This window comes from Anas acuta, chromosome Z, assembly GCF_963932015.1.
Source record: "Anas acuta chromosome Z, bAnaAcu1.1, whole genome shotgun sequence".
NCBI classification, from domain to species: domain Eukaryota; kingdom Metazoa; phylum Chordata; class Aves; order Anseriformes; family Anatidae; genus Anas; species Anas acuta.
The window spans coordinates 24,056,183-24,075,432 of NC_089017.1; the positions used below are offsets into that span (position 1 = coordinate 24,056,183).

The window sequence follows — 19,250 nt, forward strand, 5'->3', positions numbered from 1 at the left end:
CTAAGGAGAGATTTGCTTCACATTTTGCAGCTGTTTTGTTCCATACCTGTGAGCATATAAGCATTCAACTATGGTAGATCAGATAACCTGTCCTGTGTGGCACAGACTAACTGCTCAGGTACAAAACTGCCAGCTTAATCTTGGTCGTGTTTTGCCCTCTCTGCCTGGTGCCTACTCCTGGAGCTGGCTCACTGCAACAGCTTCCTCTGTCTCTGCCCTCTCTTTCTTTTCCCAGTGGTGCAGGCAGCACCAGTGGGTGGAGTTGGGGGATTGCATGGGCACATGCTTCCTGCAGTGTGTTAGCAGGAAGAGATGTGGGCAACTTGGTGGTGCTGACTACTCTAACCCACTCTTTCACCCTTCCCATTCATTTTGTGCTTTCTAAGCACCCTCTAGGAAACTGCAGCAACAGGGTTGCCAGGTAAGTGAAAAAAAAAAAAAAGAAATACAGTAAGAAACAGGGATTTTTTTTTTTTTCAGCAGACACATGGTGTTTTCAGGGCTGAGAAAGTCTGCAAGGGATGGTAAGATGCAAAGATACCTGAAATCACAGAATAACAAGGATCCTCTTGCCCACTGTTGCTTGCATACAAGTCCAGCTGAGCTGGGTGGAGGGGAATGGTAGAGTAAATATTGCTTCAGCTTTAGACATATCTGTTATTGTGGCATAGTGTTAGCTCAGGCTTTCTTTTCCTTTTCCTTTTCCTTTTCCTTTTCCTTTTCCTTTTCCTTTTCCTTTTCCTTTTCCTTTTCCTTTTCCTTTTCCTTTTCCTTTTTCTTTTTCTTTTTCTTTTTCTTTTTCCTTTTTAGGTATGGGGACCTGAACAGAACAGAACAGAATTGTAATTCTCCCACTGCCTGAGTCACACCTCACAGTTTAACTAGACATTACAGTCAGTCAGTCTTCCTTTGACCCCATTATGTTTTTTTTCAGTGCCCTAATATAGCAAATAGGACATGAATAATTATCAGGTTATTAATAATCACCAGTAGAAGTATTTTCTACACTGTCAACATAGCTTGAGAGGTCACTGGGTGTTACTGAAAAAGTATGACTGGACACTTTGAAACAAATCTTTATGTAATTTTCAGTGCAATTCCCTACAGATAGCTGAGCATGTTGTTTCAAGTCTGAAATCAATGCAGTGAGGCAATATAGAGACATATAAATTCTTCAAGGTAATTTTAATTAAAAATCTTTATTTTTTCTTTTTTTTATTGTCAATAGAAGGCAAGCATATTCCACTCTGAAGGTGATTTGCTCAGTGTAAAAAAAAATGTAATTACATGATCCCTTACCATGGGAAAAGTCAGCAGTCCCTAAGATGAAGACTTACACAGACTCATCTTCTCATGACCCTCTTCCGTTTCACCTAGAGTTTCCTATTGTGAAAATGGTGTTCTCAGGAAGCTGGTATCCAGAACACTGACTGCTAGATTGGACAGCACTCTCCACTGCTACTACTGTCTTCATGTCTCTTCTACTGTCCATAAAATAAAATGTTATGTAGTTCCTACTACCAACACACTGAGATGGCTAAGGAAGAAGATAGGGGTGAAGAAAGTCCCACCTGATCACTTCATTTTCTTGCCTATCTGGGCTGAGAATCTAGCATCTCAGAATCATGTCTGAAAAGAACTTGAAAGAACATAGTAAAGAACGTAAATAAAGCAGTCGTATTTTACCTATTTCATCAGTGCAGGCAAGCTTGAGCAGAGTGTATTGGGTGCCTGACAGTTTCCTTCACAAGAATAACTAGGTCAAAGTGATTAGCCTGAGGAGACATGAAGCTAGTAACCTTTCTTGCTTTTGTTAGTAGCAGTGTGTAAGGTCTTAGACCAGGTGTACAAACTGCTGGCATTTGACAGTCATGAATTGAAGCTCATGCCACTTCATGGTGTGAAAAAACAAAAGATCTTTTGAGTAGTGAACACTGAACCTTACCAGAGACTTCTCAGAAGTGAGACCAGGGAGTCTGACAAAAAGGAAAACACAATACTACAGTGAAGTCTGGTAAGAGGAATGTGGTTATACTCTAGCTTGAATCTTGATTAAGAAACATTCAATATTTTTTAGTAGTAAAATGATGGTATTGCAGACCAGTGTTTTTCTTATGTCTGAAGTAGTTTGCTTAGGACAAAGAGACAGTCCTGACATTGTACATTAATTTGTACTAAGGTTGCTAACAGAGGACTAACCACAGCACGTTTTAATATTCAAAGCAAACTGCAAAGCAGCTGGGTGTCTGTAATAAGGCACTGACAATCCCTATAAATATGGGTCTTACCTTTATTACGTCGAGAAAGATAAAGAGAATGGGCAGTGGAGAATTTGTGAAACAAAACACCTCCAAGAACACCTAAATATGAATTGCTAGAAACACAGGCCTTAAATAGTGTGACTTGAAGAAGCCTCCTTTAGTATGCAGTCTGAGAAAAAAGGTACTGTCAAACATTCAGTTATGATGGTCTTTGTCAAGACCTTGTCCTTGTCAAGACCTAGTAAATGTAAAAGCTACAGCCAGGAGGTAGGGGAAACGTGGAAAAGAAGCGGTAATTCTCACAACAAAGGTGATTTTTTCACATAATGGCACCTAAGTAAAATTATTTGCATGCTTGGGAACAACAAGGGAGAGATACTGCCGCAGGTGAACTAGGATACAATGTCCTGACAGCTTGTGTGAAAAGGTAGGGAGCTGCAGGTAGAAGACAGGCTAAAGGGCTGCAGATGGAAAGCCCTTAGCAATACACAGTCACTGTGCAACACTTGGTTTTACAGATGGCAAGCTATGTGTATGTATTATTTCCGAAGGGCAGACTTTCATGGCTACAGTACCACTAAAGATATTAATTAGGTGAGATATGACGGTAGAAGAACATTTTCTGTTGGATAGCTGACAATAACCAGACCCTGAAGTAACACATGCTCAACAGCAGCTGATCTTTTTTCTATTTATATCAGTCAAACTAATAATCTCACAGACTTTTTCTGCTTATATGGCTTTTTTTTTTTTCAACAGCATCATTTTGTGTCGTGTGCAAGAACTCCAGCTGGGACAGAACTCAGTCACATCAATCCAAAACAGCTTCTGAGAGCACCTGCTGCGCAGGTATAAGAAATCTCTGAGTTCTTGCAGCTGGTCCATTTCCAGACCACAGGTTTCTCCCAGGGCCTGAAGATAATGATCCAGATTTGCTCAGGTTATGTCTCTGTGCCCAGGTGCACAGGCAGATGTTCCATGCTGTAGGCTGTGGTACAACCACAGCAGCACTTTGGGCCACACCATGATTCTGTTGGAGGCTAGGCCTACCAAACCGTTTTGATAGACACTCATTATCATGGGAAACCTGGTTTGAATTAACCTTGCATATGCCCCTTGCTGTTAGGTAAGCCAGGAATGTTGAAGCTGTGATACTGAGCAGGAAGGAACACAAAGGTAACATAGCCAAAGATGTAACAGAAAGCTTGGCTGCCACTCATTGAGACAGAGACTTCTTCATTTTAGGGATTGCTTATACATTGAGTTACTTGGTAAGATAAGTGTTTGAGGAGCAGGGACGGATACTTCCTCTCATCTTCAGTGACTAGGAGTAGTTTGGAATTTGTGTCAATGTTTTAATAAAATTGCGCTTGCAAGATTGCTTGGATGGCTAACACGATCACTCTGATTATTCAAGATTTCCAACAAGAATTTCTTCTGACTGAGAAGCTATAAAAACAAAACCTAGCTTTTGGCTGCTCCAAGTATTCACACTGCAGCTTTCTGTACCAGTGACGGTGTTGCCAGAGCTAGTGGTTTTCTACTGCCTTGTCCCATCCTGCACCAGCCTGCATAAACCAGGGATAATGAGCTGATGTTAAGATGAAACTCAGGGACTAAGAGTATGCTGAAGGAGCCATATGTTTACTGTGTGTATCCTCTTCTTTAGAGGAGCTCTAGCCCAGCTGAAGTGCTTCCAGCATCAAGGGGAAGCAACTTGGCTTTCAGGAGGCTCATTGTTACTGGAGATTCTTGAGCCAGCTCATCGAGGGCTGAGATTGAAACCTCCACCAAAACAAGGATAAAGAATCTATCCTGTCCTGCTAGGTACCTTACGTGGCTTTATGCTACTAAACATGCCCTACAAGAGAGGGAGGAGTGGCTTTGCACCCTGTTCCCTTTCTCAGCATCTTAAGAAGAGTTTGAAGTGAAGCAGTGTGCTAGAAACCCCTCCACATGCTTGCTCTCTCTTGAGCTGTGCCCAGAGAAGCATGAGACCTGTGCCGGCAACCAGACAGACAGCAGATATGCTAACCATGAATGAAGAGGAATGATTTTTATTTGCTTGCCTTTGGAAAATATTTAAAGACTTATGGTAATGAATGCCCACAAAATATCTGCATATTAATTATTCATTATTTTCATTAAGGTAAGCCAAGACATACTATACTGAAGTAGATGAAAGAAATCTATAATGTTCCGTCTCTTCTCTCTGCTCCTCATACATTTTCATTTTCAGATTATTCTTATTCCCTATATATTTCAATTAGGGAAATGTATGCTTTTTTATTAGCAATAAAACTTTACATTTTTTCCCCCTTACTGATTTTTCATAGATTTATGGATCCATAATCATTCACGTCACAGCCTGAGGGACATGAGGCTGGAACAGGATAATAGCCCTTAAATCCCCTTCTCTAAGCACTCAGATCTTCCCTGTCAGCAAGATTAAAACAGTCAACAGCAGTCTTCATGTGTCTATATCCCACAGTGAGCTTTCACAGCAACTGGAGTGGTGACTGGCAGGAGGAAAAATGCAGAACTGCCGCTGTGCTTGATATCACCGAGGTGAAGAGACAAGAGAGCAGGACTGTCAGTCTTAGTACCAGAAAGGATTGGTGCTAATTTGTCAAGCAGGTGAATGATAAGAAGGGAGAAGAGCAAGGGAAAATAGTATGTTGCAGTTTAACATGAGGAGGCAGTTTCCTTTCCTGAAAGCTAAAGGAAGAGAGAGGGAAGCATCAAATGTCCTTCCACAGCTTGCCAGGAGGAAGGACAATGAAGGCATGTGTTTAGACAAGCAGAGTGGCTTTTCTGCCACTGCTCCGCTGAGCTCCCAGCCCCTGCTGCTCCTTGGACCAGAGGGGAATTACAACTATTACGTGGATGATGAAGATGAGGAAGAAGAAGAGAAAGAACAAGGAAAATGGCCAACCGGAGACCCATTTGAGGGAGAAAACAAGCCCTCATCATCCATTCCTTGCTCCCCTGCCTTTTCCTCTGGAGCCCCAGCCACGGCATCCACTTCATCCGTGCTGAACATTAACGTCGGTGGCCAAAGCTACCGCCTCACCTACCAGGCAGTGGCCATCTACCCCAAGACACGCCTGGGTCGCCTGGCCACCTCCACTGACCGCCGCTGCCAGCTGGGTCTGTGCGATGACTATGCTGCCCAGGGAGACGAGTATTTCTTTGACCGTGACCCAGCCGTCTTCCAGCTGGTGTACAATTTCTATGCTTCAGGGGTGCTGCGTGTGAGGGACGAGCTTTGCCCACGCAGCTTCCTGGAGGAGTTGAGCTACTGGGGCGTGCGGCTCAAATACACACCCCGCTGCTGCCGCATCTGCTTTGAGGAGCGCCGCGATGAGCTGAGCGAGCAGCTGAAGGTCCAGCGTGAGCTGCGCTCCCAGGCAGAGGCTCAGGAGAATGAGCAGCTTTTCCACCACATGCGCTACTATGGGCCCCAGCGCTGGCGCCTCTGGAACCTCATGGAGAAGCCCTTCTCCTCTGTCACCGCCAAAGTGATGGCGGTGGCCTCCAGCTTCTTTGTGCTCATCTCCGTGGTGGCCCTGGCACTCAACACCGTGGAAGAGATGCAGCAGGTGGACCGGAAGAGTGGGGAGAGTCGTCCTGTCCTGGAGCACATCGAGACCCTGTGCATCGCTTTCTTCACCCTGGAGTACCTGCTGCGCTTAGTCTCTACCCCAGACCTGCGCCGCTTTGCCAGCAGCGCGCTCAATGCTGTGGACCTCATTGCCATCCTGCCCCTCTACCTGCAGCTGCTGCTCGAATGTTTCGCTGATGATGACCAGCCCCGAGGCCGGGGCTCCCAGCATGAGCACGATATCGAGAAGGTGGGACGGGTGGGCAAAGTGGGACAAGTGCTTCGCATCATGCGCCTCATGCGCATCTTCCGCATTCTCAAGCTGGCCCGCCACTCCACGGGGCTGCGTGCCTTCGGCTTTACCTTGCGCCAGTGCTACCAGCAGGTGGGCTGCCTTTTGCTCTTCATTGCCATGGGCATCTTCGCCTTCTCTGCCATGGTCTACACAGTGGAGCATGACGTCTCTAGTACCAACTTCACCAGCATCCCCCATGCTTGGTGGTGGGCTGCCGTAAGTAAACACAACTCAACTTGCTCGGTATCTAGAGACTGTCCCCTCCCTCACCACCCTTATTTTACCCTCTTCTCCCCTCCCTTTCTAGAGTAGCTGACGGTCTTGAAAACAGAAGGCCTAGATCAGTGAACATCTGCTCTGAATTCAGAGCTTACAGGACATATGCACTCACTCACGCACACACACGCATGCACTCATTCACCTCAGTTGTAAGCTTTAATCAAGGCTTAATCAGGCAGACGGTGTTGAAATTCCCATCTGACCAAATGCAGGCAGTACTTGCCCTTTAAAGAATAAGTGGGAAAAGAGACAGAAAATAAAAGCTTTTCTCCATTAAATCCCATTGTCAGTGTTGCCAAAATAAGCAAAGAAAAAAAGAGTTTATCGGGCTATCTGCTGGCAGCTGCACGTGGGATTTTCATTCTTGATCTTTTTGAAAATCTACTGTGACCCATCATATAACTGCAAGATGATAAAACATGGTTTATGTACTATTCACTGTACTCTGGCAGGCAAACTTGCAAAGTCCAAACTGTCCCAGAGCTCTGGCTATTAAATTTCATTCGGACCAATGGTTGTTTTACACAAGAGATCGCATTCTGCTCCTTAGGTGGCACTTCCAGGATACGTCTGCACATATATACACACAAAACATTGGTGGTTATTTATATTGTGCCAGAGTTGATGAATGAATGCAAAAATAAGTGGCATGGCTCAGGAGGCTGATAATGGGATAGGCTGCCTTCTACATCTAGGTCACTGGTTCGAACCCCACATCAGTCTGTAGTGAGGGAGGTTAATGTGTAGTTAACGTCACCTTGAGTATTTTTGCAGCCTTTGCGAGAAAGAGTGTGATTCTTCCCAAGAAACTGGAGTGTGGGTAACTGGCTGAGGTTCTGCTGACAAGACTTGGAAAGGAAGGCAGAATGACCTCATTTCTAGAGACTGCCACGGAGGTCTCTGCTCTAAGGCATTTGGGCACATCTCCTGGAGGTCTGAACTATCACTGAGCTGTACTACACTCCGTTATGTGGAGGGATGTTTCTCGGGCAATGTATTCCATGTTGTTTGGATCACCTCTTGGAGGGGCATGAAGATTTAGCTGGGAACACAGAACCATGAGAGTTTAAAGTACTCCACCTTACTTAAAAGCCTCCTGGCTCTGACAGCATACTGGCAGAATGGTTCAGCATCCCAAACTCATGCTTCACCTTAGAAGCATTTACAATAAAAGATGGCCATGCAGTTATTTCCAGTACACTAATCAATTTTTCTCAGACTATTGGCTGAACAAAATGATAGTTATATCTTTCAAGGTGAGTTACAAATACAAAAGAAACACCTCTGGATTGATAAGGACTAGCAGACAATGGAGGCTGGGTAAGGGAAGCACAGGCTGTAAGTAGATGCTTAGCAGATAATCTTCATGCTCGTGTATGTCAGTTTCCCAATTATCATCTATACAATAACATGATTTTTTTTTTTTTTTGGGGGGGGGGGGGGGGAGGGTGGGGATTGACTACAGGGAGAGGGGAAGCTGATCCCTCCCTGTACTGCAGCCAGCAGCTTCAGAGTGCTGGAAAACAGGAGTTCTTTGTGCTGCAGCAGCTGTGCATCTTTACAGCAGCCTGAGTCAAGTCAAAGCGCAGCTAGGTGCTACCCGTTGCACTAAGACTTGTTCTAGTCCACCGTCACTTGCAGGGTACGTATATTTCCTGTCAGAGCAAGCAATGCTGGCCTCCATAACCCATTCTTATGGCAGGGCTTCAGGAGCACCTCTGCCCCCTGGACCTGGCTATGTTGCTGGCTACGTCCCCATCACTTCCCAGGCAAGGAAACCAAGGCAAATGGATTGGAAAAGAATCAGAACTCATGCTGGACAATCAGCATAGCATGGGGACCATGCTATGAGGAAGGCAACTCCAAACTGTCCAATAATGATACTTCTGGCCAGCAGCTGGGAAGATCCTGGCCAAACTCACTGTTTCAGCAGTGGCTGATTTAATGTGGCGGTTTCCCACTTGTTTGTTGTGATTTATGAACATGTGAGATATATGAAAAAATCTTAAGACATCACTCCTGCAAGCTGGTAACACCGTGATTATTTAGATATTCCTCTGAATCCCATATAACCATGACTATGTGAGAAAGGTGTTTTTAGCTGAGCAAGTGTATCCTAAAGATGTGCTAGAGCATGCACATTGTGATTCTAAAGCACACAGAAATTTTTAAAGCCTATCCATTCTTTAAAAGTAAAAATTAAGAGATAAAGATCACTCAAATTTCATCAAAATCCAGCAGTGTCCACAGTCTGACCCACCCAAGAGAACAGCTCTCCCTCCCAAACTGTCACAGTGATGTCGAAGACTGTGCCAGTGGAACAGAACCTTATCACAGGATAATGGCTTTGTCCTGCCTGGTAGAGATAAACATCTTGCCCTCATCTCAGTATTTATTTTTGGAGATATTTATCCTGTATTATCATTCAAATCCAGTGACTTAATTTCCATTAAACCAAGTGACTAATCCTTTTTATTCCGCAGGAAGCACCAGGTGCATCCTACAAATATGCTTATCCAGTGCTGTCTCATGTAGCCTAATACTTTCTTTATTTGAAATAACATTTTATTTAGCATGTTAGAGGATGGCAGGCTGCACACCGTGACCTTCCAGAGACTTATTTCAGTGCGAAAGCCACAAGAGAATTACAGTAAAACTCCTGCCTGTACTGTATTCTGTGGAAGTTTTATATTACCAGATACAAACAGTCTCCTTGGATACTGTAAAATAAATAAATAAATAAATAAAATTAATTGGCTGCAAAAGATCCCTTGCACATGAATATTACAAGGAAGCGCCAGATTGCAGAACCCTGCAAGTTTTACCTGCCAGAGAAACATAAATTGTGTTTACTAAATGTAAACGTTATAAACAATCAAGATGCATAGAGTGGAAGAATATAACAGGAGTTATTTCATGCTAACTGTTTGGGAGTACATCATTTATATGTAACAACCATGTAAGCAAACAGCCAGGAATTTTTAAAACTTTATTTTACAAAGAAAGTTTTGCATTGCTTGGTACTATATATGGGCCATATAAAACAAAGCTTATTCATACCTGTGTAGTCTAAAACTAGAAAAACGTGAAGGCTCAGGAAAAAGGTCCTTTATGAACTATGTAGACAATGAGATGGCAAAATTCACAGGTTCATGTAAACTGGGAATATAAAATACCATCACTCACAAGCACACAGAAAATATTTTCAGCAACCCCCAAGCACTTCTTCAAATACAAATTCATAAAAATTCAGCAAAAGTTTGAGATTTCTAGATGACTGAGAAAGATACCTGTTTTTTCATTAGGTCCTTGTATACACAATACTTGTGTAAACATTGAAGGCAATTTTATAAAGAAACTTCAGACTGCTGGGTCATATCTTCCAACAGTGCAAACATTATCAAAATATATTTCACAATTAGCTGAAGTTTTTCATGTGTTTTTCATTCATACTTCACATATATATAAATATAACAAGCAAAGGTAATACTCAAAATAGAACACACACAGTAAGTCCCAAAATACCAGCTTTTATAAGCACACTGGATTTAGACACAGAGGGGTGCCTGTTCCCAGTGACACAATGAGGTAGCAGGATTACAGTTGTCACTGGATTTGTGCTGCCTTCTCTATCCACAGCTGAGCAAATCCACCCTCCAGACACGGTGGTGGGGAAACCATTTGGAAATTCCCTCTGCAAGACAAAGCCTTTAAAAATCTTCCTGACTGGTGCCTCACTGCACTGTTGTCTTTCTTTATTGCAGGAGAGGGGGTTATTTATTTATTTATTTATTTATTTATTTATTTATTTATTTATTTATTTATTTATTTATTTTAACTGGGGACTTTTACATAAAATTAACAGTACCCAAAAAAGCCAGTGCAGTCGTGTGATGCAAAGTACAAGAATGTTAGCTCCAGAATCACCTCTGATCCCTCAGCAAATCTAGAAAGATTACAAGGAGATAACCTTTTGTATGCCTCTTCCCAGCTAATAAGCTGACTGCTGATTTGCCTGTAGGTCAGCATCTCTACAGTGGGATATGGAGACATGTGTCCAGAAACTCACCTCGGCCGCCTGTTCGCGTTCCTCTGCATCGCGTTCGGTATAATCCTGAATGGCATGCCCATCTCCATACTTTACAACAAATTCTCAGACTATTACAGCAAGCTGAAGGCCTACGAGTACACTGCTCTCAAGAAAGAAAGGGGGAAGGTGGACTTCACACGGAGAGCCATGAAGAAAATATCTGAATGCTGCGGAGAAAGTGCTGCCCGCCCTTTGCCACAACACTGATATGAGCAATGCCTTGGATATTGGGTTGGAACAGGGAAGCTGAAGAAAAAGACGGAAAATTGATCAGTCAAGCTAACTGGAGATAAACTGAAAAGGATAACAGTAACAAAAATTAGATGGTGAAATCTGTTTTGAAGTGAATTACTTTTAAAAGAAAAGGTTCAGATTATAACAAAAGATTTATTTTTTCTTGGCTTTGTTAGTCTGAGAGCAGCACTCAAGTGCTCATGAGCTATCTGGAAGGAGATTATTCAGACAAATCACCCAGAAATTCTGAATTAGATCCACACAAAGATGTGGCCCCTTAAAACCGATCAGACCAATGTCAAAGACCAATGACCAAACCAAAGGGAAACAAATTGTTGCCATTAAGGGTCAGACCCTTTGCTGCTGCCAGGGCAGTCTTAAACAAATAGTATACTGACTGCATTGCTGAAATTGGTTTTGCATCATCTTTCAAAACTGGGAAAACAGCCTAGAATTCCTTCCTGAATATTAGCAGCATCTACACTCCATGAGCTTTCAGCTTCCACTTGCACTGGTAGTTATGCTTCAGTGTCCCAATTGTACTTTTCGTCCCAGCAAGTGACTTCCATTTTCACACCTAGGCAAGCAACATGCTGGTTTTACTATTTTCCCCACCTCCACCTCCATAATCATCTTCCGTTATGCCAAGATCTAGTGGAAAATCTGGATTTTGAGTTGATAAATGTCATCAGCCTTGAAAACATTTCTAAACAAATACTTTCTCTAGGGTTAAGTGATAATCTACATTTATTCTACTACATTTAATATATCTACTTATTGAAATGTTAGAAAAATAACAGGCCTGTCACAGGATGTAAACGTTAGAGAAATGTTCTGAAAAAATACTCAAACACGTAGTAGGTAATATAACACTTTTCATGAAAAGGATCTTATTAGCTCTTGTCTGAAGCCAATTTAAAATATAATTTAAAGTCAAGATACTTTGGTACATACAGACACATTTCTGACATCTTAACCCACCTCCAGTAGTACCTTATTTCCTGAAATTACTTAGCCTTCTTTCACAGCTTGGCTTTTGCATGTTACCCCAAGAACTATGCAATAAATAGTAATAAGAAAAAAAAAAGAAAAAAAAAAAAAAAAAGGAAAAAAAAAAAAAAGATGGGACCAGCACTTCTTCTATTAGTTCACAGTATATCAGGAATATTCTTTTTACATAACAGCAGTCCTAGGATTTTAAAAATAGGAATCTGAGCAACAGATCTGAAAGAACAGTTATTTAATTGATAGTCAGATCCAAATAGTATAAACCACAGGGTAACAAAAAGAAGCAATGGCAGCAGTCACATGATTGTTATTCATTAGCACTCTTTCTGTGAAACAGCCTGACAGCAGAGATGCGCTTTAAAATTCCTGAACTTCCACGTTGTGTCTGTAGTGTGCTGCTGAATGTAAATCATCATAGTCAAGTCTCAGAGTCAGGCTGAAGACAATGGTGTGAAGCTCACTCCTGGGACAGCTGAGGGTGAAAAAGTTCATTGATTTTGCTACATCCATACAAATTGTGTCAAGCATGGGGACATTTTTCATTTGCATAGTGAGAAGGTAATCAGTAACGAAGTTGCTCTTCTCATTTTCTATCTCCAGACAAACTTATCATAAGCCCAGCTGTCATTTTGTTCTTTAGGAATGACAGTCAGCACATTGTGTGCTGATCAGCTCTGTTAAAAGCTAAACGGTGTCTTTAAGGCACAGCTGAGCCCTGAGAGTTGACTGTGATAGATGTGTGCTGTCCTGGACTGCACACAATGCAGCAGGCACAATCCCAGCACTCACTGACAAGAATAGCTGCTTTAGTTTGGCTCTGGGGTGGTATGAATTTGTATGGCCCTTCTGCACCAGTGGCTTCCTGAAGTCACAGGAAGCCGCTCTTTTAGACCCCTGTTGCAGTTGAATGGGGCAACAGGTTAAAAGTACGCAGGAACACAACCGTGCTTCATTTTCAACGTGCAGCTTGAGACAATAGGTTACATCCATTGGATGAGATTCATTAAAGGACTTAAACTTTGATGACCACCCAGCATTCCAAGACAAGGAACCCCTTAATTTAATTTCTCAGTCTGAAGGAGCTGGCAGGACTTAAGAGGTAGTTCCCACACCTTGCAGCCACATGAAGGCAGGACTCACAATACTCTATAATGGTTAGAGGCCAAAAACCTTTCAGACATGGAGGAGACCCATTTATATTCCTTCAGGAGAAGACAATAGTGCTAAATCCCATCTGAGTACTCTGAACCAAGGCATCACACACTAGGCAGCTCAGCTTGCCTAGAACCTGCTGCATGCTCTTCTTCTTCAATATGCTTTCCTCACTCCTCCCTCCAACACCCAACCCCACTGTTTTGCTGATGGCAGCTTTGGTGCCTTTGTGATTCCTTTATGATTCCTTTATGAGTTGGTTTAACATACAAATGGGACAATCTGGGGGAGCAGGATTAGATTCTTCATTGGTCTGTGCCCTAACTTGATTTGGAGAGCTCTGACTAATGCTGATGCAAGATACATGGTAGAAGTGTGCAGTTCGGAGGACAGATCTCCGGCAGCTGCCACATGAAATGTGAAGCAAAAAAAATGACTCAAAGTTGTTGTTTTTCTCTTTCGTAATAATTGGATCATTTGCCTTGCCTCTTGCAGCAGGAGAACAGGCTCTTAGTGAAGTAAGGCATTTTCCAGCAAACTGTAAATTAGAGTTCTGTGTTTTCTTTAATTAAAATTCATAGTTTGCTTTACTGTATTACCCCACACAGCTTTCTGCCTTGTAGCTTACCTCATTTTATTGTAGGGGTGTTGAGCTTAAGTCTGTGAATTCGGTAGTATAGATTATGCCTAATACTGAGGCACCACAATGCCAATCAGATGTTGCCCTGAATGCCCAAGCTCTATCACTACTAGCATTTTCTGTAAGTGGTTTCTAGCAAGGTCCTCCCACCTGCCCAACTCCTGAGACACCCTATCTGATGCTCCTACTATACAAACTGGCTAGAGGAGCTCCACCAGCTCAGAGGAAGGAAGGAGTTCATAGTCACACGGAGCAAACTCCTCACTACCTGCAGTGGGCTGTGCATATCTTTGTCAGCTGGTTTTGAAATGTAATGCTGCATTTTTGCCATTTTGTTGTGTTGACACAATGATTCCTTTTGAGAAGGACGCAGTTAATTTACTGTCACAGCCACTACAGCTTTCAGTGGCATCGCAAGTACCCCTAGATTACTGTGAAATGAAACAGCCAAGTGCTACATGATGGCATTCAAAAGTAATGCAGGACGGCCTTGATTATCTTGATTACTTGAATGCCATAGGGCTTTGACAATCAAAAGATTTCAAAATAACCACTTCAAGGGAAAATATGCTTAGATTCAACAAAGATGGGTAATACCATCAAAGCTAAAGTAGATAGGGCTTATTTTATGAGATGTTAATTTGGTATTACTAAGATTTTGGTGGAACAGAGTGGGGGATTCTCAAAACACTGAGAAATTAGAAAACTCAAGGAATGTGACCATGCTCAAGTCTTCCATTTTAACTAATTGCAGATATTAATGAGCCCCAGAGGGAGAAGGAAAATATGTTCTATTATGCTTTGCTACAGACATAGCAAACATGTTGTCCTTGGTAGACAAAGAAACAATTTGTTTATCTGGATGTCCTGGCTTCATTTTTAGACAACTAAGTATTCCTTCTTCTATTTCTTATAGGCCTGTGAATTACTGAAATTAAAAATAATCATAATAATAATTAAAAAAAAAAAAAAAGATAGTAGCGTGCAGGGATGGTGGAGTCTCGAGTCTGTCCCTACATGAGACAGTGAAAAGAATTCCAATCAGAATAGCTTTTGCACAAATCCTTGTCTTAGAAGAACATCACTTTCTCAGTGCAATTCAGCAGCTGTTTGCTTTTCTCATTCAGAAAGATAGCACTTAAAGGGGTAGCTAGAGTACAGCCATAGATTAATATGCATCTGGTGCTATTCCCAGGCTTCTAAGGCAAACACTAATATTCAGTCTTTAAGTATGTATAATTTTAAGATTATAAACTAGGTAAACTTTAAAATTTTTGGAGAAAAATAATGACTATCAATAAACCTAGGAGGGAAAAAAATGTCTACTTGCTTTAAAAGTAGCTTTAACTGTTTAGATTGTTCTGTTTTTGTTATGTAAAAATATTTGATTCATGCTTATCTGCTATTTACAAAACCTTTATTAACTTCTTTATTCAGAAGTAGAAAAAATACATGGCATTTGACTGTAATCTAGTTCTTTATCTTGCATTGAAAAAGAGAAAGGTCAGAGGCACTAGCTTTTTATGTACTTAGGTAATTATTGGAAATATGCTGAGAAAAATTAAAGCATTCCCCAGGTAGTTCCTGAGACAGAGATTATCAGAGTTCTCAAAATAAAATTGCTCAGAACTTACTTCTACTCTGTGAAATGTCTCTATGTGGTCATTCTGACTTCTGAACCAGATTTGCTCCATTTAGAAGCAAAAGCATTTCCCCTTCTAACAATAACCAGATGAACTAGTATCGAACCTGAAAGTGAGTCTTTCGCTACCACTAATAACAGTTATTCAGGCCAACAAATACCCACACAACCCTCCTTTCTTCAGCTGTTCTGGCAGAAGAAACCGCTTGAAACACTTCCCCTAGCACCTGGGAAAAGGAACAGAGACCCTGCTCTGGCTGCCGAGACAGCGTGGCTACACATGGTTAAATTCAACCAGCACTGTCACAGAGAATAACTGTGCAGAGAAGTTTCTCCATCCCCACGCCAGAACAGCCTTGCTCAGTAGGAAAGTTAGACTTTTCATTTTTTTCTCACCAAAGGCTGCATATTAAGGCAAAGGCACAGACTGAAGACAAATGCAACAGGCCACCCACAAAAGGAAGGTCAGGCTTTGAAGTGAACTCTTCATGATCAAACCCTGGCATAAGCTGGAACCAGACTGACATCAAAGGGACTCCACGCTCCTCAGGCAGTTCAAGCCAACTCTTGAGGGTCAGATTGGCCTGACATCCAAACTCCTTAACATCCAAGTATTTTATTATCATAAACAATCAGTACAAAAATAAAAATAGAAACTTGGAGTTCAGAAAAATGCCCTCATCACTCACAAGTTGCACGATGGTTCTGCTGTGATGGGGGCCAGAAAGGGAGAGGCAGAGGGGTTCTCGCAGGGGAAGTGCAGTCCCTTGCATGGAAAATTGTTCACTACTGCCATCAGGAGGCTAGAGGACGGCAGAATCCCCCCTTTCCTTCAAAACACCTCACGCATACACCACTTGCTGTGTTAGGTTGCTCTGCTGTGTCTTCAGGCACAGAGAGCACTAAAATCCTGGACTTCCCTGGAGTTCAGTCAGAAAGTGCCTACAAGAAAGAAGGAGTAACTATAAAACCTGTAATATCACCACTAGGGACTAAATGAATCATCAAAATAATGCCACATCAATTGGAGATGAATTTCCCTCTCTCTTTCATTTCTAAAAGACAGCTCCAAAACCAGAAATGCTCCCAGAAGGTCACTGCACAAAAAGGGAACCGATTCTAGGCAGATCTGAGTGGTGTTGGGCCATGGTTAATGCTCAACATGTGTATTTCTAAAACAGTTTAAACAAACAAAAACATCATCACTTACACTAAAAAAAAAAAAAAAAAAAAAAAAAAAAAAAAAAAAAAACAGGGAATATGAAATTTCAAGACAAAATTAACCTCAATTGCAGGCTGTATCAATCATTTTAGATCCACAGTGAAGCTTTTACTGGCAGTATAAGCAATCAGAGTACTGGTCTCAAGCAGTTGTTGTTCTACCTTTTGGCATGTCAGGAAGAAAAGAGACTAGTGCCATTTTATACACAGATTTCGAGTACAGATTGATCATGAAGATGGGCCAGCCAGGAGATTAATTTGATCCCCTGTGAAGGGAAGGTTTGGTCCTGACTATTGCCAGGCTTCCTTCTGTGCAACTTTGCCATTTAACTCCTGCTTTAGTGTTCAAGTGGGCTCCATTTGTTCAGCAAATTTTATCAGCTCACTAATAGAAATTAATTCAACAAAACACTCCACACAAGTCTCTCATAAGTTGTAAACTGATTAATTTTAAGTGCCAGAGCTGCTGTAAAGAGAGGGTGCATTAGACACTTTGCATTTCTGTCTGAAAAGGAACGTTGATGTATAAATATGGTTTCTGGTTCTGGTAAACCATACAGAATCTGGAGTGAAAGAGTGCTCAGTCCTGCATGACCACAACAATTTCCTTTGCAAAGATATAATGCTTCAGGCTTCATTCATAACATTTAGTCTCTACTCACAGCTTCTTCTTCAGAGTAAGAGCACTCGGTTACATAAAAGAATACTGACCTTAATAAAACAGCCTGAAAATCGGCTTGGTTTAAGGAAACCAACCATTTCAATTAAAACAAAAACAAACAAACAACAAAAACAAACAGCCTGGGGAAGGGAAGGGAAGGGAAGGGAAGGGAAGGGAAGGGAAGGGAAGGGAAGGGAAGGGAAGGGAAGGGAAGGGAAGGGAAGGGAAGGGAAGGGAAGGGAAGGGAAGGGAAGGGAAGGGAAGGGAAGGGAAGGGAAGGGAAGGGAAGGGAAGGGAAGGGAAGGGAAGGGAAGGGAAGGGAAGGGAAGGGAAGGGAAGGGAAGGGAAGGGAAGGGAAGGGAAGGGAAGGGAAGGGAAGGGAAGGGAAGGGAAGGGAAGGGAAGGGAAGGGAAGGGAAGGGAAGGGAAGGGAAGGGAAGGGAAGGGAAGGGAAGGGAAGGGAAGGGAAGGGAAGGGAAGGGAAGGGAAGGGAAGGGAAGGGAAGGGAAGGGAAGGGAAGGGAATGTTTGCTAGGTATTGTGACCCAGTGCTTGCTTGTCAGAAAGCAACAGCTTATGCATTGCAGCAAGTGATATCTGAGCAGCAACTCACTGCTTGGAGTAGAAAATGTATGTACAGCTTTTCTAACTTAGTACACCTTATGAAGACTAAAGGACAAAGTAGGACCACAGGCAGACACTCAAAGTGCATCTGAAGCAGAAGGAAACAAATTATTTGAGATGTCCTCTTATGACATACAGTGCATTTGCTCTGTGAACAAATGTTCTTCTTTAGTGCTTGTTCCAATGTGCACTTGGTCAGTAACACTGAAGCAGCAAAGTAGACTGATGCACAGAATATGAAGCTGAATCACCATCTGTGAAAGCAAAGGTCCTCGAACTAGGGCAGGATGCTGCATAAAATAAGAAATACAACGTTGCATTGACATCCATCATTGATGAGGATGTGTTGAAGGGAAATCAATGGACCTGAAAGGATGCTGGTGAGCAGCATGAGTTCTTGGGCAGGTTCACTGAGCTCCTGGTGTCCAGGCTATGGCTAATAAAATATTACACAATTTAATGTTAAAATTCCCAGTTCAACTGCTTTTCATTATTTTGAAGAGAAATCATTTAGACATTTCTTAAAGATATCAACTTCCTCGTAAGGGGGTGTCGAGAGGCAGGAGACCTTTTCTCCATTAACACCAGTGACAGGACCCGCGGGAACGGGGTTAAGCTGAGGCAGGGGAAGTTTAGGCTTGACATCAGGAGGGGGTTCTTCACAGAGAGAGTGGTTGCACACTGGAACAGGCTCCCCAGGGAAGTGGTCACTGCACCGAGCCTGTCTGAATTTAAGAAGAGATTGGACTGTGCACTTAGTCACATGGTCTGAACTTTTGGGTAGACCTGTGCGGTGTCAAGAGTTGGACTTGATGATCCTTAAGGGTCCCTTCCAACTCAGGATATTCTATGATTCTATGATTCTATGATATCTTTAAGCTGGTACTACCTGTTATTTTCACTGTCCACTGTTGAAAGACTTGGAATTCAAACCTGGCTCTAAATACTTTACCTCTTCAGGTAAACAGAGGCAAAAACAACAAACAAACAAAAAAATCAACAACCACCAACAAAAACAGAGAAAAAACACATACGTGGAAAAAACAGTGGCATCAGTTTGTAAAACAGCCTTTGGAAGCATTTCAACCATAAAAAGGATGGTTTTGACTGCCATAAAAAATGGTACTATCACCACACCATGAAGATACCTTAATAACAGGTTTTGTGGCACCCAGTCCTCTTCATCTAACCACTCTACAGGAGCAGAAGCTTAAGCAATACAACATATTGAATGAATTATCATATTGCTTTATTATCTTTTTCCACAAAAAAAAAAAAAAAAAAAAAAGTTTTATCAATCATGCTTATAAATCATTACACCTTTAAAATGAAAATCCCCTCCCCCCCCTCCCTTTTTTTTACTCACACAAGTGCATCATCTTCTTCCTATCTGTTTATCTGTTTCAAACACAGAAAACCCTCCAAATGACTTCTTGTTTCAATGCTTCTAGCACTTGTTCACATATGTCTGTATACCCAGAGCTCTTGTTGATTCCCTCCCTTTCATTTTCATGACTATTCCCTCTTTCTGCTAAAAGTTG

General features: G+C 42.1%; 1 protein-coding gene across 1 annotated transcript; it reads left to right on the forward strand.

The window, feature by feature from the left end:
- The first annotated feature begins 206 nt into the window (after nucleotides 1-206).
- Nucleotides 207-15,777, forward strand: KCNV2 (potassium voltage-gated channel modifier subfamily V member 2). Its single transcript, XM_068667397.1, has 4 exons — nucleotides 207-421; nucleotides 3,021-3,110; nucleotides 4,598-6,376; nucleotides 10,461-15,777. The coding sequence occupies exons 3-4, from the start codon at nucleotides 4,937-4,939 to the stop codon at nucleotides 10,734-10,736; spliced, it is 1,716 nt and encodes a 571-aa protein (XP_068523498.1). The 5' UTR covers nucleotides 207-421; nucleotides 3,021-3,110; nucleotides 4,598-4,936; the 3' UTR covers nucleotides 10,737-15,777.
- Nucleotides 15,778-19,250: the final 3,473 nt, after the last annotated feature.

Excerpts from the sequence above, each read along its gene's own strand:
- KCNV2 (XM_068667397.1), top strand. The coding sequence starts at position 4,937 with ATGTTGCAGTTTAACATGAGGAGGCAGTTTCCTTTCCTGAAAGCTAAA. Across the intron at positions 6,377-10,460 it reads ATGCTTGGTGGTGGGCTGCC|GTCAGCATCTCTACAGTGGG; the intron begins GTAAGTAAACAC and ends ATTTGCCTGTAG.